Source organism: Microcaecilia unicolor, chromosome 12 (assembly GCF_901765095.1).
Source record: "Microcaecilia unicolor chromosome 12, aMicUni1.1, whole genome shotgun sequence".
In the NCBI taxonomy this organism is placed as follows: domain Eukaryota; kingdom Metazoa; phylum Chordata; class Amphibia; order Gymnophiona; family Siphonopidae; genus Microcaecilia; species Microcaecilia unicolor.
Window position 1 is genome coordinate 81,289,293 of NC_044042.1, and position 24,203 is coordinate 81,313,495.

A 24,203-nucleotide genomic window follows, 5' to 3' on the forward strand; every position below is an offset into this window, starting at 1 on the left:
ACTTAGAGGCGACCATGTTCGCACAGCATATTATGATGGCATCATTCAGGGTTAATCTTTACTGTCTGGAGGAGCTTCTGCAACATAGCATCATCCCTGATGACAATAACAATTCTATCAGGTATGACCGAGTCCTCTAAATTGTAGATTAATCAGGCTTATTTTCGAAAGCAATCGCTGGCATCTTCCGACATAAAGCAGGAGATGGCCGGCGATCTCTCAAAAGCGGCGAAATCGGTATAATCGAAAGCTGCTTTTTAGACACCATCCCCGCTTTCCCGTCCCTGAGTCGGCGAAAGTAAAAGGGGGCATGTCGGCAGAGTAGCGAAGGTGGGACATGGGCAGGCATGACTACCAGATGGCCGGCTTTCGCGGATAATGGGAAAAAAACAGCGTTAATCAGTATTTCTCCGGGTTTACTTGGTCCTTTTATTTTCATGACCCAGCCTCAAAAAGGTGCCCCAACTCACCAGATGACCACCGGAGGGAATGGGGGATAACCTCCCCCAGTGGTCACCAACCCCCTCCCATACTAAAAAAATAAAAATAAGAATCTTTTTTTTTTTGCCAGCCTCAAATGTCATACCCAGCTCCCTTTTGTATACACAAACCAGGACTCTTAGCCACCAACTTCAAGAAAGTGCTAGCAAAACAGTTCACACCAGTATAATGTGGCAGATCTATAATTTATATGTATAGAGTACCCTCAGATATAAACCACTGTAACTGCAGTCAATAATGCTGCTAAAAAGTGGCATAGCACTTCTTTCATTGGGTAACTCTGACAATTTTTTGGGGAGAGCAACATATGCTCATTTTTTTATGCATCCCAAACACCACAGTGCTATAAAATCACTTGTAACTTTTAAAATAGTATATACTAGGTGAAAACTGTGCACTTATCTTTTGAGTTCTTGCCTCCCAGGCAGAACTATCTTGCCTTGTTAAAACATTTATCAGTTGCCTTTCCCTGGGCAGTTGCTCTCCCCAAAAAATTGTCAGAGTTACCCAATGAAAGAAGTGCTATGCCACTTTTTAGCACTGTTTTGCTAGCACTTTCTTGAAGTTGGTGGCTAAGAGTCCTGGTTTGTGTATACAAGTGGTTGAATGTTACCAGAGACATTGATATTGTAAATACGTTTTCTGTTGGTGGACTTTATACCCAGCTCCCTGACAGCAGTATGCAAGTCCCTGGAGCAGTTTTTAATGGGTGCAGTGCACTTCAGGCAGGCATACCCATGTCCATCCCCCCCCCCTACCTGTTACACTTGTGGTGCTAAGTGTTGAGCCCTCCAAACCCCCCCCCCCCAAACCCACTGTACCCACATGTAGGTGCCCCTCTTCACCCATAAGGGCTATGGTAATGGTGTAGAGTTGTGGGGAGTGGGTTTGGGGGAGGGTTGGGGGGGCTCAGCACCCAAGGTAAGGGAGCTATGCACCTGGGAGCTATATGTGTATTTTTTTTTTTTAATTTTTAAAAGTGCCCCCTAGGGTGCCTGGTTGGTGTTCTGGCATGTGAGGGGGACCAGTGCACTACAAATGCTGGCTCCTCCTATGACCAAATGCCTTGGATTTCACCGGGTTTGAGATGGCCGGCATTTTTTTTTTCATTATCGCTGAAAAATAAAACCGGCGATCTCAAACATTTGGCCAGGCCAAACCGTATTATCGAAACAAAAGATGGCCAGCCATCTTTTTCGATAATATGGTTACGGCCAGCTGTTGCATTGCCGCCAAAATAGATTGCCGGCACCGTTCGATTATGCCCCTTTATGTGGTCTATAATTTTGAATAATAAATAAAATAAATCTCTGTACGCACAAGACTTTATTAACTTAACTTCTGTTAGATATATGTAATAAATAATTGGTAGCCTGAAGCTTGTAACTCAGGACGTACTTTTTATAAATCACATTTGTTTTTATATGCAGTAATTTTCAGAACTGTTCAGGATTTTCATCACATCAGTTTTGGCTGCCTCACTTTCAAAAGTCAGGGTCTCAAAGCTCATATGCTTCCACACCAGTGCATGCCACGAAAATGGCAGAGCATTTCTTCATTAGCTGTTCCTGCAGGTTAGCTGCAATTTCATAATTACACCACAAAATGTATAGTGCACCCCCCTGCCAAAATCTGTGGTAGCTGAAGCAGAATCAATATGCAAATTTCTATGGCTAATTTACTCTGTAGTCAGATGGTTTTAAGGCCAGATAAAGTCTCAACTACTTGCTTTATTAAAAATCACAGCAACAGGAAGTGATGTATTGTATTCAGATGAAGCCTCCATTATTAATGTGATCATTGAGACTTACATGGCCCAACACAGTGATGGCTTATGCTTTGGTTGCCTGCTTCTAACCAGATCCTATTTGTCCCATTAGATGCTTCTTGATCCCACTCCAGTCCCTGCTGGATCTTGGCCTTAAACTATTCTCTCCTCAGGTTCAGGCAACGAAGACATGGCAATCATTGACACCACACGGCTCAACCTTAAGGGACCACGCCCTATAGGGAATCTGTTTCTGGACCTAATTCATTCACCATTCCTGGGGCTCCTCTACTGACAAGAACGATCACATTGTCTCCAACCTAACTTTGGACATGTGGGTGAACTCCTCAAGTCCCAGTCTGCCCTAATGTAGATGAACCACAGAGCCAGCCAGGGATAAGTAGAGTTTTTTTTAACTTCCAATTTCCAGACATGTGCATGTTCACTGGGTTATCCACTAGTGGCTCAACTTGTCCAAACATGATCATGGTTAAATGATCGGTAAGGATCTAAGCAGGGAGAATGCAATGGAATGGGTAAGAACCTAGAACTCGAGAACACTGCAGCCTAAACTCATAAATAACAATTAACAGAATGTTACTAATGAATATACTATTCATGTATATTCCATATTAAATAGCTGGGTGGCTGGTGGACGTGAGGATTGCCTGGTGACTTGCCTGTCTGGTGCGAAGGTGGCGGACCTCACGCGTCATCACCTAGATAGGATTTTAGATAGTGCTGGGGAGGAGCCGGCTGTCTTGGAACATGTGGGTACCAAAGACATAGGAATATGTGGGAGAGAGGTGCTTGAAGCCAAATTTAGGCACTTAGGTAGAAAGCTCAAATCCAGATCCTTAAGAGTAACATTTTCCGAAATGCTACCCGTTCCACGCGCACGGCCCAAGAGACAGGCAGAGCTCCGGAGTCTCAATGTGTGAATGAGACAGTGCAGGGAGGAGGGTTTTAGATTTGTTAGGAACTGGGCAACATTCTGGGGAAGAGGGAGCCTATTCCAAAAGGATGGGCTTCACCTTAATCAGGGAGGGACCAGGCTGCTGGCATCAGCATTTAAAAAAGGAAATAGAGCAGCTTTTAAACTAGAAACGGGGGGGGGGGGGGGGGGGGGGGGGGGGGAGAGGGGAGAAGGCCAACAGTCGCTTAAAAGCGCATGCTTCGGGATAAAGTTATCACCAAAATAGGGAATTTTTTTTTTTTTTTGTTACATTTGTACCCCGCACTTTCCCACTCATGGCAGACTCAATGCGGCAGGCAATGGAGGGTTAAGTGACTTGCCCAGAGTCACAAGGAGCTGCCTGTGCCTGAAGTGGGAATCAAACTCAGTTCCTCAGTTCCCCAGGACCAAAGTCCACCACCCTAACCACTAGGCCACTCCTCCTGATAGTGAGGTTGCAAAAGAGACCACAGAAGATCAGGTGTCCTTAAATTAAAAAAAAAAAAAAATCAGACAAAAGATTGTAAATTAATATTGTTAAGTACTAAGCATCATGTAAATAGGAACAACAGTTTAAAATGTCTATATGCGAATGCCAGAAGCCTAAGAAATAAGATCAGAGAGTAAGAATATATTGCACTAAATGAAAAATTAGACATAATAGGCATCTCTGAGACCTGGTGGAAGGAGGATAACCAGTGGGACACTGTCATACCGGGGTACAAATTATATCGTAGTGACAGGGTGGATCGAATTGGTGGAGGGGTAGCATTGTATATTAACGAGAGCCTTGAATCAAATAGATTGAAAATTCTGAAGGAAACAAAACTTCTTGGAATCACTGTGGATTGAAATTCCATGTGTAAGTGTACTACCATTCGTCTGGCCAGGATGGAATGATGCAGAAATGTTAAACGAAATTAGGGACGCAAACAAAATAATGGGTGATTTCAATTACCCTGATATTGACTGGGTAAATGTAACATCGAGGCACGCTAGGGAGGTAAAATTCCTTGATGAAATCAAGAACAGCTTTATGGAGCAGCTGGTACAGGAGCCGACGAGAGAAAGAAAAATTCTAGACCTAGTCCTTAGTGGATCTGGTGCAGGAGGTAATGGTGCTGGGGCCGCTTGATAACAGTGATCATAATACTATCGGATTTCTTTTAACTCTGAAGTAAGAATACATAGGAAATCAAATACATTAGCGTTTAACTTTAAAAAAGGAGACTGATAAAACCAGGAAAAAAGGGCCGTTTCTGAAACCAATGAAACGGGCGCTAGCAAGGTTTTCCTCGGAGTGTGTATGTTTGAGAGAGAGAGAGAGAGAGAGAGAGAAAGTGAATGTGCGAGTGTGTGTGCGTGACAGAGAGGGAGACTGAGAGCGAGTGTGTCTGTGAGAATGAGAGTGTGTGCCCTGGGCCCCCCCCCCCTTCCTCCCTCCGAGTTTCAGTGTCATCCCCTCCCTCCCTCTGAGCTCCAGGGTTGTCCCCTCCCTCCCTCTCTCCGAGTTCCAGGGTCGTCGTCCCCTACCTCCCTCCAGGGTCATCGTCCCCTCCCCCCGAGATCCAGGGTAGTCGTCCCCACCCCCCTCCCTCCGAGTTCCAGGGTCGTCCCCTGTCTCCCTGAGTTCCAGGAGACCGAGTTTAAGGTTCCCCCTCTCTCCCTCCTTGTTTCAGATTCCCCCCTCTCTCCCTCCGAGTTCCAGGACCCCCCCCCCCCTCGGAACGTGACGTCACACGCATGAGGGCGTCGTCGTCCCTCCCTTCCAGTTCCAGGCCCCCTACCTCCAAATTTTAAAAGTCATCTTCACTTACGAAGTCGAATTTATGACGGCCGGCAGCAGCGGTAACAGGCGTGCAGGCTCGGCCCTTCTCTCTCTCTCAGCTCTGGTCCCGCCCTTGCCCTCATTTCCTGTTTCCCCAAGGGTGGGACCAGAGCTGAGAGAGAGAGAGAAGGGTCGAGCCTGCACGCCTGTTACCGCTGCTGGTCTCAGCCGCCGTAAACCCGACTTCGTAAGTGAAGTTGACTTAAAATTTAGAGGTAGGAGGCCTAGAACTGGAAGGTAGGGAGGGAGGAAGGAAGGGAGGGACAACGACAGCCTCATGTGTGTGACGTCGAGTTCCATTGTCTGGCAACTCTGCAGCGTTCTCTTCCAGTGATTGGTCTTTACGAACAAGGAAGTACATGACATCATTTCAGGAGATGGATACAGCAGGAGCACGAATGCTTCAAGGCTTCACTTTCTCAGCTTCAGAACGTTGGAGGTGCTTTTTATTATATAGGAAGGAGAATAGTGGAAAAAGAGGAGCAACTGCGAGGGTCAAAAATTTACATCAGACGTGGATGTTGTTCAAAAACACCATCCTGGAAGCCCAGGCCAAATATATTCCGCGTATTAAAAAAGGAGGACGGAAGACCAAACGACAGCTGGCGTGGTTAAAAAGTGAGGTGAAGGAAACTATTAGAGCTAAAAGAAAATCCTTCAGAAAATGGAAGAAGGAACTAACTGAAAATAATAAGAAACAGCATAAGGAATGTAAAGTCAAATGCAAAGCACTGATAAGGAAGGATAAGAGACTTCGAAAAAAAAAAAAAAAAAAAAGATTGCGTTGGGAGGCAAAAACACACAGTAAATTTTTTTTAGGTATATTAAAAGCAGGAAGCCGGCAAAAGAATCGGTTGGACCGCTAGATGACTGAGGAGTAAAAGGGGCAATCAGGGAAGACAAAGCCGTAGCGGAGAGATTAAATATGCTTCGGTCTTCACCGAGGAAGATTTGGGTGGGATACCGGTGCTGGAAATGGTATTCAAAGCTGGAGAAACTTAATTCTCTGTAAACCTGGAGGATGTAATGGGGTAGTTCTACAAACTGAAGAGTAACAAATCTCCTGGACCGGATGGATTGTTAGTAATATGCAACTACAAAGAAAATACAAATACACGATCAGACAAACTAAAAGGACCTATAACAAAACCAAAATAGGACAAAACTATAAGGATACACACAAACTCTTTTCATTCGTAAACAGTCTTTTCTAAATACTACCAAGGTCACCTCTAACAACGCAGATACTCCATCAGCAACCAACCTTGTGAACTACTTCAATTAAAAAATCATAAAACTCCGACTCATGATACCCACTAACACAATGGACTACACAAATATCCTTGAATGTCTAGACCCAAATCCCAGAGAATACCCAGCAGATCGATCATGGACCGACTATGACATGCTCTCATCAAAAGAAATCTCATATTGGCTATGAAAATACGCCAAATCGCAATGCAAATTAGACACATGCCCTAAAAGTCTAATAAGATCCGTACCCAAACAATTCAAAACAGACCTCACCAACCACATAAATTACAGGCTCCAAAATGGACTCTTTCCCACGGATAAAGGAAACATCCTACTCACTCCGTTACCGAAAGATGCTAAAAAAAGCACAATGGACCTAACCAACTATCGACCAGTAGCATCCATTCCACTCATGACCAAACTCATAGAAGGTATAGTGACAAAACAATTGACTGAATACCTAAATAAATACTCAATTCTACACGAGTCCCAATCAGGATTTTGGACGAATCACAGCACCGAAACTGTACTAGTGTCCGCAATGAATGCATTCAAACAAGCAATTGCGACTGGCAACAACGTCCCCCTCCTGCAATTCGACATGGTTAACCATGATCTACTAATACATATACTAGAATACTTTGAAGTAGGAGGCACTGTTCTCAAATGGTTCAAAGGATTCCTGACCACAAGATCATACCAAGTAACAACGAACGAGGACACATCACCACCATAGATACCTGAGTGTGGAGTCCCCCAGGGATCCCCTCTCTCACCAACACTATTCAACCTAATGATGACACCTCTAGCCAAGCTACTAGCCAATCAAAACCTTAACCCCTACATTTATGCAGATGACGTCACAATTTACATTCCATTCAAACATGATCTAAAGGAAATCACCAACGAGATCAACCAAAGCCTCAAAATAATGCACACCTGGGCAGATGCATTCCAATTAAAACTTAACGCAGAAAAAACACAATGCCTTGTACTCACCTCACAACGCCTTGTACTCACCTCACAACATAACACAAAAATCTTCAACACCATAACCACACCATACTGTTCCCTTCTGGTCTTACAAAACTTGAAAATTCTTGGAGTCACCACTGATCGAAACCTCACTCTCGACACACCCACGTGAAAAACACAACCAAAAAGATGTTCTACACCATGTGGAAACTTAAAAGAGTAAAGCCATTCTTCCCAAGATACATCTTCCGAACCCTGGTACAGCCAATGGTAATAAGTCATCTCGACTACTGCAATGCACTGTACGCCGGGTGCAAAGAACAGACAATCAAAAAACTCCAAACTGCCCAGAATACGGCCGCCAGACTCATTTGGAAAAATTAAATATGAAAGTGCAAAACCAATAAGAGAGAAACTTCACTGGCTCCCAATTAAGGAATGCATTGCGTTCAAGATCTGCATGACTGTACACAAAATCATTCATGCAGACGCCCCAATCTACATGTTAAACCTTGTGGACCTACCTCCCAGAAACGCCACAAGATCATCTCGCAAATTTCTCAACCTGCACTACCCCAGCTACAAAGGACTGAAGTACAAACTGATGCATGGCACTACCTTCTCGTACAAGAGCATGCAGTTGTGGAATGCATTAACCGCAGACCTGAAAGCAATCAACGAAACAATTATCTTTCAAAAATCTCTGAAAACCTTCTTCAACAAGGCCTACAAGGAGCACCTATAATTTCACTAAGTCACCTCACCAACCCACAATTATGAAAGCTCACCTTGTACAACTATCCTAATCACTCCCTTCCTTCTTCCCTTCCATGATTGTTACACATTACCAATTGTATCTGATATCTTATTACGATAATGTTAACAAATCTATGAAAGCCACATTGAGCCTGCAAATAGGTGGGGGAATGTGGGATACAAATGCAATAAAATAAATAAATTTATCCTTAAAATCAAGCGCGGTACCGGAAGATTGGAGGGTGGCAAATAACACGCTGATTTTTTAAAAAGGTTCCAGAGAAGATCCGGGAAATTATAGACCGGTGAGTCTGACGTTGCTGCCGGGCAAAATGGTAGAGACTTAAGAACAAAATTACAGAGCATATTCAAAAGCATGGATTAATGAGACATGGAAGGACATCATCGAACGGGGATGACCATCTCTAAGGGCACCCATCTGTAAGGACGGCGCCGCAAAGGGGCGAGGAAAACTGTATTATCAAAACAAGATGGGCGTTCATCTTTTGTTTCGATAATACGGTTGGGGATGCCCAAACCTCAACATTTAGGTCGACTTTAGAGATGGTCGACCTAAATGTCGAGATGGGCGAACGTAGAGAGGGGTGTCCTCGGTTTTCACCCATAATGGAAACCGAGGATGACCATCTCAAAAACAACCAAATCCCAAGTCATGGGAGGAGCCAGCATTCGAAGTGCACTGGTCCCCCTCACATGCCAGTACACCAACCGGGCACCCTAGGGGCACTGCAGTAGACTTCAAAATTGGTCCCAAGTGCATAGCTCCCTTACCTTGGGTGCTGAGCCCATCCCCCCCACCCCCAAACCCACTCCCCACAACTATACACCACTACCACAGCCCTTATGGGTGAAGGGGGGCACCTACATGTGGGTACAGTGGGGTTCTGGTGGGTTTTGTAGGCTCAACATTTACCACCACAAGTGTAATAGGTGGGGAGGGTGGGATGGGCCTGGGTCCGCCTGTCTGAGGTGCACTGCAACCCACTAAAACTGTTCCAGGGACCTGCATACTACTGTGATGGACCCGAGTATGACATTTGAGGCTGGCATAGAGGCTGGGAAAAAAGTTTTTTTTAAGTTGTTTTTTTTGAGGGTGGCAGGGGACTTAGTGACCACTGGGGGAGTAAGGGGAGGTCATCCCCGATTCCCTCCGGTGGTCATCTGGTCAGTTCAGGCAGTTTTTTGAGGCTTGGTCGTGAAAAAAAATGGACCAAGTAAAGTCAGCCAAGTGCTCGTCAGGGACGCACTTTTTTCCATTATCGGCCGAGGACACCCATCTCTTAATCACGCCCCAGCCCCGCCTTCGCTATGGTACCGACACACCCCCGTGAACTTTGGTCATCCCTGCAACGGAAAGCAGTTGGGGACGCCCAAAATCAGATTTCGATTATGCCGATTTGGGTGACCCTGAGAGGACGCCCATCTCCCAATTTGTGTCGAAAGATGGGCTCCCTTCTCTTTCGATTATACCCCTCAAAGTCAACATGGAATTAGTGAAGGGAAATCTTGCCTCACCAATCTACTACATTTCTTTGAAGGGGTGAAGAAACATGTGGATAAACGTGAGCCAGTTGAATTTGTGTATGTGGATTCTCAAAAGGTGTTTGACAAAGTACCTCATGAAAGACTAGAGGAAATTGGAGAGTCATGGGATAGGAGGTAGTGTTCTATTGTGCATTAAACACTGGTTAAAAGATAGAAAACAGAGAGTAGGGTTAAAAGGTCAGTATTCTCAATGGAGAAGGGTAGTTAGTGGGGTTCCCCAGGGGTCTGTGCTGAGACCACTGCTTTTTAACATTTATAAATGACCTAGAAATGGGAGTATCTAGTGAGGTAATTAAATTTGCTGATAACACAAAGTTATTCAAAGTCGTTAAATCACAGGAGGATTGTGAAAAATCACAAGAGGGCCTTACGAGACTGGGAGACTGGGCGTCTAAATGGCAAATGACAATTAATGTGAGCAAGTGCAAAGTGATGCATGTGGGAAAGAGGAACCCGAATTATAGCTATGTCATGCAACGTTCCACATTAGATCAAGAAAGGGATCTAGGTGTCGTCGTTGATGATACGTTGAAACCTTCTGCTCAGTGTGCTGCTGCGGCTAAGAAAGCAAATAGAATGGTAGGTATTATTAGGAAAGGAATGGAAACAAAAATGAGGATGTTATAATGCCTTTGTATCGCTCCATGGTGCGACCACACCTCAAATATGTTCAATTCTGGTCACCGCATTGCAAAAAAAATATAGTGGAATTAGAAAAAGTACAGAGAAGGGCGACAAAAATGATAAAGGGGATAGGACGACTTCCCTATGAGGAAAGGCTAAAGTGGCTAGGACTCTTCAGCTTGGAGAAAAGGCGGCTGAGGGGAGATATGATAGAGGTCTATAAAATAATGAGTGGAGTTGAACGGGTAGATGTGAAGCGTCTGTTCACGCTTTCCAAAAATACTAGGACTAGGGGGCATGCGATGAAGCTACAGTGTAGTAAATTTAAAATGAATCTGAGAAACCTTTCTTCACTCAATGTGTGATTAAACTCTGGAATTCTTTGCCAGAGAATGTGGTAAAGGTGGTTAGCTTAGCAGAGTTTTAAAAAGGTTTGGACGACTTCCTAAAGGAAAAGTCCATAGACCATTACTAAATGGACTTGGGGAAAATCCACTATTTCTGGGATAAGCAGTATAAAATGTTTTGTACTTTTTGGGTATCTTGCCAGGTATTTGTGACCTGGATTGGCCACTGTTGGAAATAGGATGCTGGGCTTGATGGACCTTTGGTCTTTCCCAGTATGGCAATACTTATGTACATAATTCATTCCCATGGAAAATGTGTTTGATAAGGCTGGCCCTTAAATCAAAGCTCTCAATTCAAATCACTTATGCAGAATAGATAAATTAGTTAGTTTTACAAAATACCACAATATAAATCAACACATTCCTAACTGGCAAACATTTTCTGTACAGTAATTTAATTTTTATGACTTACTCGTGCTTGTTCACGTAACTGATCAACAATTAAACGATCAACTCTTGATGGATTTGAAGTAAGCCTTGGAATAGGCGTGTTATTAGTGCTGGAAACCTTTTTTCCTGGATAGTTTTTGGCAAGAGCAGATTCGGTCTGACCAAAAAAAACAAAAAATCTGTTTTCTGTGTGACTGAATTTTGCAATACATATTTACATAATTTTAATCATTAGGAAATAATGTTGCAACTATGTAACAAAGAAAATAACGACAGATAAACACCTGAACAGTCCATCCAGTCTGCCCAACAAGATAAACTCTAAGCAAATGATTATCTCTTGAAGTTACATGGTAAGTATAAATTGTCCCTAGTAGGAAGTCTGTGTTACAGACCAAGGAATTATGCGGCAAAAACTTCAAAATTATGTGCCAAAAATAAATCCGAATAATGCAAAGCAGATATGTTTTCATACTCTACTCTCCGGACCCTGTAAGCCACATTGAGCCTACTGCTATGTGGGAAAATGTGGGACAAATGTAATAAATAAATATAAATTAAATGGTATAGAACTTGTTTATAAATAGATGCAGGTACTCCTGCAACAACTATTAAAATGTATTACTGTAACTCGGGCCACTTATTGACTGAAGTAGGGCAGCTCTTATGTTCTTATGTGTAGACTGACCAAGAGTAATGTGTTCGGTGAGAAAGAGGGTGTGACTGTGTGGGTCATGAATGACCGACTGCAGTGTGCGAGATGTGCCCTGAGTGACTCATAGATTCAATGCGTTTGAATATATTTTTTTTATTTAAATCATTTATTTATAATTTTTAATTTTACAAGGGTCACTTGCAAACGGTAATACAGAGATGATTGCACATTAATACAATATAGGAAGAAAACAATCCCAACTAGATATATGGATTATATACAATCTTTCTCTTTCTTAGACCACAAAGTGAAGGAAAATAGGGAGAGTGAAATAAGACAAGATCAATTAAACAGTAAACAGAAAAAAGAAAACATGGTATTAACCTGATTATCCCCAGATATTACTCATCTAATACATTATTCCACATTGATCATCTGGTTGGCTTCCTCAAGACCAAATACGGCGTATAGTCAATTCATTTCATTGAGAACATACTTATTGTCCAGGTTTTAGTTAGAAATAATACATCTGATTACATTCTCTCTACTTTAAAAACTAGAAATTATTTAACGATACATATACTCAAGTCTCTAATTCAAATCCCACTAATTAAAGCAATCCCAGTTTTCACAGGCTTCACTCCTTTCGAAGTAATAATTAAGGAAATATTTCTGAGGAAAACGTGTTTGAATACATTTAACAAATAGGTGGGGGAGGTGTATCCCTACTTGGACGACTGGTTGATCAAGGCGTCCTCAGTAGAGGAGAGTCAGTGGAATATCTCCAGGGTGATTAGTCTTTTGCAGTCTCTGGGTTGCATGATCAACTTCTCCAAGAGTCATTTAGTGCCTATGCAGAGTCTGGATTATTTGGGGCGTGCTTAGATAACCCTCAGGGCAGGTCTTTTTGCTGGAGAGAAGGAGAGACAAGCTTCAGTCTCAGATTTGGCTTCTGTTTCGGTCCCCACTTCCCCACACTTGGGATTATGCTGGGGGTCTATGGAGGCAAGGGCACACATGCATCCTCTCCAGCAAGCTCTACTGTCCAGCCGGTCCCCAGTGTATCAGGATTATGACCTCTGGTTCCGCTGGACAGCAGCAGCTCAAGACAGCATGTCCTGGTGCCTCCCTCCAGCCAAACTGCTCCAGGGGATGCCTTTTGCATTTCTGCCCTGGATTGTGGTAGTAACAACCCCCCTCCCCCTGCCTATCAGACTGGCATTTCACTGCCTTCAGCATGTGACCCAGGGGACTTGGTCTAGCCTGGAGGCCTCATGGTCCATCAACTGACTTGAGCTTCAGCAGTTCGAAGGTCACTGGGTATTTCAGGTCCATTTGAAAGGCACGCCGCTGCGGATTTTGTTCGACGTGTCGACGGTAGAGTACATCAAGAGACATGGTGGTATCTACAGTGTCCATCTGGCGGAGAAGACCCGTCTTCGCCTTCAATGGGTGGAACGGAATCTTCCACTTCTATCAGTAGTGCATATTGCGGGAATGCTGAATGTTCAAGAAGACTTTCTCAGCATAAATCCAGGGGACTGGGAGCTAATTTCACAATCCTTACAGTGGGTGATGCAGAAATGGGGCGTTCAATGATGCCCGAAGAACAGCACTCTGAACTGAAAATGTTGCCCCAACACCACGAAGTAGAGATATTGCTCATGAGGCTGCCAAATGGGAATATGTAAATACACCTCTTTCAGATCCAGAGAGATGAGAAATTCCTCCTGTTGCAATGTGGAAATTAAGAATCGCAAAGACTCCATCCTGAAATAAACAGTTGCAGAAACCTGATGACATGCTTGAGGTCGAGCACTGGATGATAAAGTACCACCCCCTTCTTGGGAACCACAAATTAAATGACGTACCTGCCTGGACATCGCTCCAGCGGGGGTACTGGGCACCACTGACCCCGTGTTCAGTAAGATCTGGCGTGTTGAGATAAGCGAGTTGTTTTGTGGCTGCTTTGAACGGGGACTCAAAGAATCAAAGAACTGAGCAGAGAACCCAAGAATGTAACCTTCTCCAATAATGTCTAAGACCTACTGTTCTGAAGTTATTAGTCCACTGTCCGAAAAAGAGGGCCAGCCAACCCCCTATTAGAAGCTGTGGAGCAAGGATCATCCGCTCATCATTGTGAGGAATGGGCAGGCTGTGCTGCCTGTGAGGGCTGTCCCATGGGACACATCAGAATAAAAGCTGCTGATATCATGATCTCTGGAACGTAGCTGACCAAACTGGGCAATATCTTTTAGATTTCCTGAGTCAACAGTGGGATTAATCAGCATTGCACGGACCCCTGCATCTTGGATTCCCCTGGTCCTTGACCAATTTTTCCAAGCCATTCCCAAAGAGGAGCTTCACTTTAAAAGGGAAACTTCATCAAGTGTTGCTATTTTTTTTTTGTCTATTAGATTGTAAGCTCTTTGAGCAGGGACTGTCTTTCTTCTGTGTTTGTGCAGCGCTGCATATGCCTTGTAGCGCTATAGATATGCTAAATAGAAGTAGTAGTAGTACATCAACTGGCAACAGGCTGTAATAGCAAGTGCCACCTTCTTAGCCGAACTTCTGACCAGGTAATATAAGAAACCTGCCAGGTAGGCCAAACCTGCCTTAATAGAGGAGTTCAACGAACCTCTGGGAATCCGAGTCAGGTAAAATGTCCACCGCCTGCTGCACCCAGATAAGACAGACCCTGGCCACATAGGAACAGCATTTCTTCCCCCTTTCTCTTTCTCTGTTAATGGCTCTCATATCCTCCCTGTCTCCTCGGCTCGTAACCTTGGATTCATCTTTGATTCCTCTCTCTCCTTCTCTGCACATATTCAACAGATCGCCAAAACCTTAATTGTGGCATTACAAAACAAAAACATAGTGTTGTAGAGCACAATTTTCACTTTCAGATGATACTGTTCACAAGCTGATTCAGGCAGACTCTTTTGTAATAATTGGCTTTGAACTTTGGTACATTTTACCATTTGCGCTGACAGTGCCAACTTTGAACAGATCCTGCAGGGCGGTTATAGATGCTGGTTAGTTGCAAATCAGGCAGTAATATGTCCAGAACAAGCATAATGCTTGTTCAAAATTTCAAGTCCGTATCTTTGTTTGCATGGAAGTTTGTTGCGGTCTGAATATTGGTCCAAATATGTTCCGATGAGTCGCAACCACTTTTGATGCACACCGAGTCAACTTGTTTGACTGGATTTTGCATCCATAATGTTAAAATGTATTTCATCGGAAATAGCATCAAAAATTGTACAGGATTTGAATTTTTTAGCCAATCTTATAAATGTGTTTGGATTTTATTAGACCCCAAAAATGGAATTTTGGTCAATGTCGCGCGCTCATGGACTGACCACCTTTCAGAAAAGATGGTCTAGATCTGCAACTATTGCAGTTAGACACCTCAAATTTTGGGAAACTTCGTTTAACACCTGACTCATTCAACAGATAAAATTTGAACAAAATTGAAGAACATGATGGTGGGAACTTTTTTTTAATTTTAAACCACTTGGCATGGAATGACCCTTCTCACTGGTCTTCCACTCAGCCATCTCTCTCCTCTCCAATCTGTTCAAAATTCTGCGGCACTACTTATTTTCCGCCAGAACTGTTAAACCCAGACTAGCCCACTCCTCAAATCACTTCACTGGCTCCCTGGCCGCTTCCGCATACAGTTTAAACTTCTCGTACTGATCTTTAAATGCATCCACTCTGCAACCCCCCATTACCTCTCCACTCTCATCTCTCCCTACATTCCTCCCCGTGAACTCCTCTCACTGGACAAATCTCTCGTCGTCCCCTTTCTCCTCCACTGCTAACTACAGGCTTCTTTCCTTTTCTCTCGCGGCACCTTATGCCTGGAATAGACTTCCTGGACCTATACGTCTAGCTCCATCTCTACCTGTTTTCAAATCTATGCCGAAAACCCACCTTTTCACTGCTGCTTTTAGCTCCTAGCCACTACTCAATTGCCCTTCCCTTGTCCCTTTCCTTCCTTCTCACCCATTACTTCCCTCACCCGTAACTGTCTTCTCTGTCTGTATTATTTAGATTGTAAGCTCTTTTCAGCAGGGACTGTCTCTTTGTGTCATGTGTTCAGCGTTGCGTGCGTCTGGTAGCGCTATACAAATGCTAATAATAGTATCAGCATGCAGCCAAAGCCGTCACTTTAAAAGAAAGGTTCAACGAAGATTTGAGCTTATGATCCTATGTATCCTTCAAGGCCTTCCAGGTGCTGTGGAGGACTTGCAGCCCATCTGTATATTCTCCCAATCTTCTCCTGGGTAACTCCCAGTTCCACCTCGATCCACCCAGAGCCTCCACTCCAGGTGCATAGCGCTCCCTCTGGCTTCCTAACAGGTGCTGTGGAGGACTGGACACCCATCTACCTTCTCCAGGGTGACTCCCAGGTCCACCTCAATCCATCCAGGGCCTCTATTCCAGGTGCCGAACACTGTAAACATTTTATCACTACAGTTTGTATTTTCTTTCTGCTATTCAATGGCTCCAGTACAATTTCTCTGTTAATTTCTATTCTCAATCTCTTTCTCCATCTGAAACCACTGTATGCTGCAGGAACACATTACCCACCTTCTGCTTCCCTCATTTCACCATCCCTTTTGTCATCTCCCTTCTCAGCTCTCAAGCTTCAACATTTTCTTTCATTCAACCATTCTGTTTGAGTACATCTCTTCGTGGCTGTGGTCATGCCTCTCCTACTCTTATCCGTACTCTTGCTCCTTCTCCTGCTCTCCCCACTGGGGATATCAATTCCAATCCTGGTCCTCCACATCAGATCTCATCCTATTTGTGCAGGTCACAATGCAACCTCTCCAATCTATTTTCTGTTACTCTCCCCTTCTCTACCTCTCTCATGTGCTTTGTGGAATGCCCACTCTGTCTCCAACAAACTTTTCTACATCCACGACTACTATATCTCTAGTACTCGCCATCTGCTTGCCTTAACAGACTTGGCTTTGCCCTGAAGACTCTGCTTCAGCTACGGCCCTGTGTCATGGAGGTTACCTTTTCTCCCATAGTCTTCACCCGGTTGGCTGCGGAGGTTGCGTCAGGTTACTACTCTCACCATCTTATAGACTTCTTCCACCTCAGTTTGGCTGCTTTTCTTCCTTCAAAGTCCACTCCATCTGTCTATTCATGCCTCTACCTTTCCAAGTAGCAGACATTTATCAACCCCCTGATAAATCCCTTTCTTCCTTTATCATTGACTGACTACTAGCTTTCCTTCTTTCTTGAACCTTTCTTGAACATTTATCTACTTCCTGAGGATTTTAACATTCATGCTAGTAATTCCTCTGACTCATATGCTTCTCAGATTCTCGCTTCAACATCCTCTTTCAATCTTCAACTGTGCTCCACTACTCCTACTCACTAGAATGGCCATTGTCTTGATCTTGTCATCTTCTCCAACTACTCAATCTCCAGTTTTTGAGAATCAGTACTTCTTCCCCTCTCTGACCATCATCTATTAACTTTCACATTTAAACACCCTTCCCCCCCAGCCTTGTCCAATCTCCACCAATATATTTAGGAATATTCAAGCTATTGACTCTTGCACTCTCTCCACAGGTGTTTCAAACCTCTTCTCAACCATTATGTGATCAGAGGATATATCTTCCTATAATACTATGGATACTCATGCTCCTCCATTCCCTATTCTGTAAGGCGAACCAAACCCCAGCTTTGGCGGACATCTAGCATCCGCTACCTACGTTCCTGTGCCGAATCTGCTGAACGCCTTTGCCTGAAATACTGTGCCCATGCTGACATCATAAATTTCAAATTCTTGCTGACCTACATAAGTACATAAGTATTGCCATACTGGGAAAGACCAAAGGTCCATCAAGCCCAGCATCCTGTTTCCAACAGTGGCCAATCCAGGTCACAAATACCTGGCAAGAACCCAAAAAAGTCCAAATCATTCTATACTACTTATCCCAGAAATAAGTGGATTCTCCCTGTCCATTTAATAATGGTCTATGGACTTTTTCTTTAGGAAGCTGTCCAAACTTTTTTTAAACTCCACTAAACTAACCGCCTTTACCACATTCTCTGGCAACGAATTCCACAGTTTAATTACATGTTGAGTGAAAAAAAATTTTCTCTGATTCGTTTTAAATTTACAACATTGTAGCTTCTTCGCATGCCCCCAAGTCCTAGTATTTTTGGAAAGCGTAAACAGACGCGTCACATCTACTTGTTCCACTCCACTCATTATTTTATAGACCTCTATCATATCCCCCCCTCAGCCGCCTTTTCTCCAACCTAAAGAGCCCTAGCCGCTTTAGCCTTTCCTCATAGAGAAGTCGTCCCATCCCCTTTATCATTTTGGTAGCCCTTCTCTGCACTTTTTCTAATTCCAGTATCTTTTTTAAGATAAGGCGATCAGAATTGAACACAATATTCGAGGTGCGGTCGCACCATGGTACGATACAAAGGCATTATAACATCCTCATATTTCTTTTCCATTCCTTTCCTAATAATACCTAACATTCTATTTGCTTTCTTAGCTGCAGCAGCACACTGAGCCGAAGGTTTCAATGTATCATTGACGATGACACCTAGATCCCTTTCTTGGTCTGTGACTCCTAACTTGGAACCTTGCATGACGTAGCTATAATTCGGGTTCCTATTTCCCACATACATCACTTTGCACTTGCTCACATTAAAAGTCATCTGCCATTTAGACACCCAGTCTCCCAGTCTCAATTTTTTGCAATCCTCCCGAGATTTAACGACTTTGAATAACTATGTCATCAGCAAACTTAATTACTTCATTAGTTACTCCCATCTCTAGGTCATTTAGACATATGTTAACAAGCAGTGGTCCAGCACAGACCCCTGGGGAACCCCAACTAACTACCCTTCTCCATTGAGAATACTGACCATTTAAACCTACTCTCTGTTTTCTATCTTTTAACCAGTTTTTAATCCACAATAGAACACTACGTCCTATCCTATGACTCTAAAAGGTAAAATTATGTATAATCATACCTGATAATTTTCTTTCCATTAATCATAGCTGATCAATCCATAGACTGGTGGGTTGTGTCCATCTACCAGCAGGTGGAGATAGAGAGCAAACTTTTGCCTCCCTATATGTGGTCATGTGCTGCCGGAAACTCCTCAGTATGTCGATATCAAAGCTCCATCCGCAGGACTCAGCACTTAGAGAATTACACCCACGAAGGGACACTCTGCCCAGCTCACCACCGCCGAAACGGGGGAGGGGAATTAACCCAGCTCATCCCCACACAAGTGGGGGAGGGGAATCCGTCCAGCTCATCCCGCGGAGCGGGGGAGGGACACCACACCCGCCGATGCGGGGGGATCTGGCTTATCCTGCAACCGCAACCGCGGGAGGAGCTGACTGACCCTAACACCGCCGAAGCGGGAGGGGTACAAAGCTGCCCTACAGCCGCACGAAGCGGGGGGGAGGGCCGGCAGAATTTATGTCTCAATCCAGCCCCGTAAAACGGAGGGGAGAGGAATGCAGCAGCTCACTGTAACACAAACTCGTCTCAACTCTTGAAGAATCCAAGTGAAAGAAGAACTTGAACACGAAGTCCTCCTGAAGTAACTGAAGGCTAAACTTGAACCTAAAATTCAACCAGAATATAAACCAGTACAGATATCTGGGGAGGGGCTATGGATTGATCAGCTATGATTAATGGAAAGAAAATTATCAGGTATGATTATACATAATTTTACCTTCCATATCATCAAGCTGATCAATCCATAGACTGGTGGGATGTACCGAAGCAGTACTCACCCAGGGCGGGACATAGAAATCCCTGACCTCAACACTGAAGCTCCAAACCAGGGCTCCGCCCCGTGCAGCCACAGGCAAACGGTAATGCCTTGGAGAATGTATGAGCCGAAGCCCACGTTGCCGCCTTGCATAACTCTTCCAAGGAGACGGATCCGGCCTCTGCCATCGAGGCCGCCCTGAGCTCTCGTGGAGTGAGCCTTCAGCTGGATAGGCGGCACCTTCCCCGCGGCCAACATAAGCCTGCTGCAATGGCTTCCTGGACCCATCTTGCACTGTAGGCTTAGCAGCCTGCAGGACCCTTACGAGGACCTGCAAACAGGGACAAACAGATGATCGAGTTCCGGAAATCATTGGTCACTTCCAAGTATCTGATGATGACTCGTCTCACATCCAGATATTCAAGAGCGGAGTACTCCTCTGGGTAGTCCTCCCGACGAAAGGAAGGGAGGGACAGAGCTGCTGATTCACATGGAAGCGAGAACCAATCTTGGGCAGGAAGGAAGGCACTGTGCGAATAGTCACTCCTGCCTCAGTGAACTGCAGAAAACGGCTCTCGACATGAGAGCGCCTGGAGCTCGGAAACTCTTCTGGCTGAAGTGATAGCCACCAAAAAGACTGCTTTTCAACGTCAGGTCTTTCAGAGATGCCCTCGACAAGGGTTCCAAAGGCGGGCTTCTGCAATGCCTCTTAGCACCAGGTTGAGATTCCACGCAGGCACCATGAGTGCAGAGGAGGGCGCAGGTGATTAACTCCCCTTGAGAAAGCGCACCACATCTGGCTGCGAAGCCAGGGAAGCACCCTTCAGGCGGCCCCTGAAGCAAGCCAGAGCCACTACCTGGACTTTAAGGGAACTGAGCGACAGGCCTTTCTCCAGACCTTCTTGCAGGAACGCCAACACTGAAGAAATTGGAGCAGTGAAGGGAGAAAGTGAGCCTGCTTCACACCATGCTGCAAAGATACGCCAAACCCCTGGCGGTAAGCAGTAGAAGTAGAGCGCTTCCTCGCTCTCAGCATAGTGGCGATGACCTTGTCTGAGAAGCCCTTCTTCCTCAGACGCTGCCGCTCAATAGCCAGGCCGTAAGACCAAAGGGAGAGGGATCCTCCATCACCACGGGACCCTGATGTAACAGGCCCTGCTCCACTGACAGCCGCAGAGGATCGTCGACTGAGAGCCTGAACAAGTCCGCATACCAGGGACGTCTGGGCCAATCCGGCCCCACCAGGATTACCCTGCCGGGATGCTTTGCCACCCGGTCTAGCACCCTGCCCAACATGGGCCAGGGCGGGAACACATAGAGGAGCTCTTGTGTCGGCCACTGTTGGAGAAGAGCATCTACTCCAGGGATCGAGGGTCCGTCCTCTGCTGAAGAAGCGCGGCACTTGGCCATTGGCCGATGACGCCATCAGATCTAGGCTCGGCTGGCCCCAGCGCTTCGTGATGTCCAAGAACGCCTGAGCAGATAGTTGCCACTCTCGGGCTCCAAGGTTTATGGCGACTGAGAAAGTCCGCCTTGACATTCATGACTCCGGCAATGTGGGCCGCTGAAAGCTGCTCCAGGTTCGCTTCCGCCCATGGCAAGACTCATAGCCTCCTTGGCTAGAGGGGCGCTCTTGGTACCTCCCTGGCGGTTGATATAGGCCACAGCCGTGGCATTGTCCGACAGGACCCGTACAGGCTTCAACACCAGTACCGGGATGAACTCAATAACACCAAAGCGAATGGCTCTGAGTTCCAGGAGGTTGATAGACCACTTGCCTCTGCAGGAGACTAGAGCCCCTGCGCTGTCCTTCCCAAGCAGTGGGCTCCCAGCCCATCAAAGAGGCGTCTGTCGTGACGACAATCCACTCCGGGGTCACCAGAGGCAATCCTGCAGACAACTTGTCTGTCTGCGTCCACCAGCTCAGCGCCTTGCGCACTGCTGGGTCCACGGGAAGGCGCACAGCATAATCCTCCGACATCGGAGTCTCCAGCGCAGCAGCAGAGATAGCTGTAGTGGTCTCATATGAGCCCTGGCCCAGGGCACTACTTCCATCGTGGCCGTCATAGAGCCCAACAGCTGCAAGTAGTCCAAGCCCGAATAGGAGAGGCTACTAGGAACTAGTCCACCCTGAGCCTGAAGCTTGACAACTCGATTGTCTGGCAGGAACACTCTGCCCACTGGGTGTCGAATCGAACTCCCAGATACACCAGGGACTGAGTCGGCGCAGCTGGCTCTTCTTCCAGTTGATGATCCATCCCAGGGAGCTCAAAAGAGCAACTACCCCGGTCCATAGCTTTGCCGCACTCTGCATAAGAGGGGGCTCGGATCAACCAGTCGTCCAGATAAGGATGGACTTGTACTCCTTCCTTTAGCAGGAAGGCCGCTATGACCCCCATTTACTTTGGAAAAGGTCCGCGGAGCAGTAGCCAACCCGAAAGGGAGGGCTCTGAACTGGAAGTGTCGTCTCAGGACTGTAAAACGCAGAAAGCGTTGGAGAGGAGGGCCAGATGGGAATATGCAGGTACGCTTCCTTGATGTCCAAGGAAGCCAAGAACTCTCCTGCCTTCACTGCCGCTATAACAGAGCAGAGAGTCTCCATGCGAAAGTGCCTCACTTTCCAGGCCCGATTGACCCCTTTGAGGTCGAGGATAGGCCGGACAGAACCTCCTTTCTTTGGAACCACAAAGTAAATGGAGTAACGTCCCTTGCCAATCTGATTTTTTTTGCACCGGAACGACCGCACCCAGGCGGATCAGGTTGTCCAAGGTCTGCTGCACTACCACAGCTTGACCGGAGACTTGCAGGGAGAGAGTACAAACCCGTCTCTTAAGGGTTGGCAGAACTCTAGCTTGTAGCCGTCTCTGATGACTTCCAGCACCACACGCGTCTGAAGTTATAGTGGTCCACTCGCCCAGAAACGAGGACAGCCGTCCTCCAATCTGCACGGGGCGTGGACCAAGGCCCCGTCATTGGGTACGAGACCTGGGGGAGGACGGAGGGTAGCACCCTCCGGGACGGCGGTGTCTCTGCGAAAGGAATGCTGCTTGGGGGAGAAATTCCTCTTGAAGGAAGAGGGGGCAGAGGAACCCGACTTGCCCGGGCGGGGTACCGATGGGCTTCCTGCAACCATCCTCTGGAGGTATCGGGACGAGTACTAACCCGAGCCCTGACCTCTGGTAATTTCCTTGCCCTTAGACGTGCCGAGATCGGTCACGATTTGTCCAGCTCGACCCCAAAGAGCAGCTTGCCTTTAAAAGGCAATCTAGCCAGGCGGGATTTAGAGGCGTGGTCAGCAGACCAATGTTTCAGCCAAAGCCACCGCCGCGCAGAGACTGTCTGAGCCATGCCTTTAGCTGAGGCTCTCCAGACATCATACAGCAAGTCTGCCAAATAGGCTAAGCCCGATTCCAGGGCCGGCCAATCAGCCCTCAAGGAATGATCCGAGGGGGAAGCCCGCTGCACCATAGTCCCGCACGCCCCTGGCCACATAGGAGCCGCAAACTGAGGCCTGCAAACTTAAAGCAGCTGCCTCCAAGGACGACCTTAAGGCCGCCTCCAATCTTCTGTCTTGGGCGTCCTTTAGGGCCGTGCCACCTTCCACGGCAACGCCGTTTTCTTAGTCACCGCAGTGATTAAAGAATCCACGGTAGGCCACAGATAGGCCTCACGTTCACTCACAGCCAAAGGATAGAGGCGGGACATAGCCCTAGCCACTTTAAGGCTCGTTTCCGGGACATCCCATTGAGCCGCAATTAAGGTGTGCATGGCATCATGCACGTGGAAGGTTCTAGGCGGGCGCTTCGTCCCCAGCATAATGGCAGAGCCAACAGGGGCTGAGGGAGAGACGTCCTCCGGAGAGGAAATCTTCAAAGTGTCCATGGCCTGTAACAACAGGTTGGGCAAATCCTCTGGGCTAAAAGCCGCGCTGCAGAGGGGTCATCCGCTCCATCCGAGCGGGGATCTATCTCCTCCAAGGAATCCGCAAAGGATCGTTGGGAGACCTCAGACACGCTGCCCTCATCTACATCGGAGGAGACAAAAGTCCTCCAAGGCCTGGAAATCAACCGAGGGCGTTTACCTCTGGGAACCTCAACCTCTTTATCAGAAGAGGGAGCAGGGGCAGCGTTTTGCATGAGGAAAGCCTGATGCAGCAACAAAACAAACTCGGGGGAGAAACCCCCCAGACTGTGCACTTCCGCAGCCTGGGCAACAGCCCTAGACGCACTCTCAACCGGCGCTCGCAATAGCGGGGGAGAGACATGCTGCGCATCCAAAATGGCGTCCGGCGCGAAACTCCGTGAAGGAGCCGCGCGGGAAGAACGGCGCTTAACTTTAGCCGCTTTTGTGCCGTCGCCCAAATTAAGGGCGTTCATGGCAATTAATGTCTCCAACCTCAAGGGCGGCCCCGAAGAAGCCGTCCGAGCCGCGTGGCCGGCCAAGATGGCGGAGGCGAGGAGCGGGGGGATGGGCGTTATGGCGGGAAAAAACCCGCCACGCCGGAGGAACGACCGGGACATTCATCGGTCACTAAACTATCACCCATCAAGGGCGAATCAGGTTGTAAAACCCCCGCATCCCCTCTAGAAGCGCTCCAGCAATCCGGGGAGCGACCCTTTGCGCCCTCGCCCTCCGACGCCATTGCCACGAGGAGAAGAATCGGGGGAACCCCCTGCCCGCTATAAAAAGGTAAAATTACCTGCTTGCCGCTCCGAGCTGTAACGAACTGGTGTCCCAGTGAGTAG

The 24,203-nt window shown here is 46.4% G+C and overlaps 1 protein-coding gene across 1 annotated transcript in view; it reads right to left on the bottom strand.

The window, feature by feature from the left end:
- The window catches only part of MEIOC (meiosis specific with coiled-coil domain), a 340,208-nt gene that overhangs the window by 101,963 nt on the left and 214,042 nt on the right, over nt 1-24,203 (bottom strand). The window contains 1 exon segment of the mRNA XM_030221652.1: nt 11,047-11,181. Within this exon segment, the coding sequence (XP_030077512.1) occupies nt 11,047-11,181 (135 nt within the window).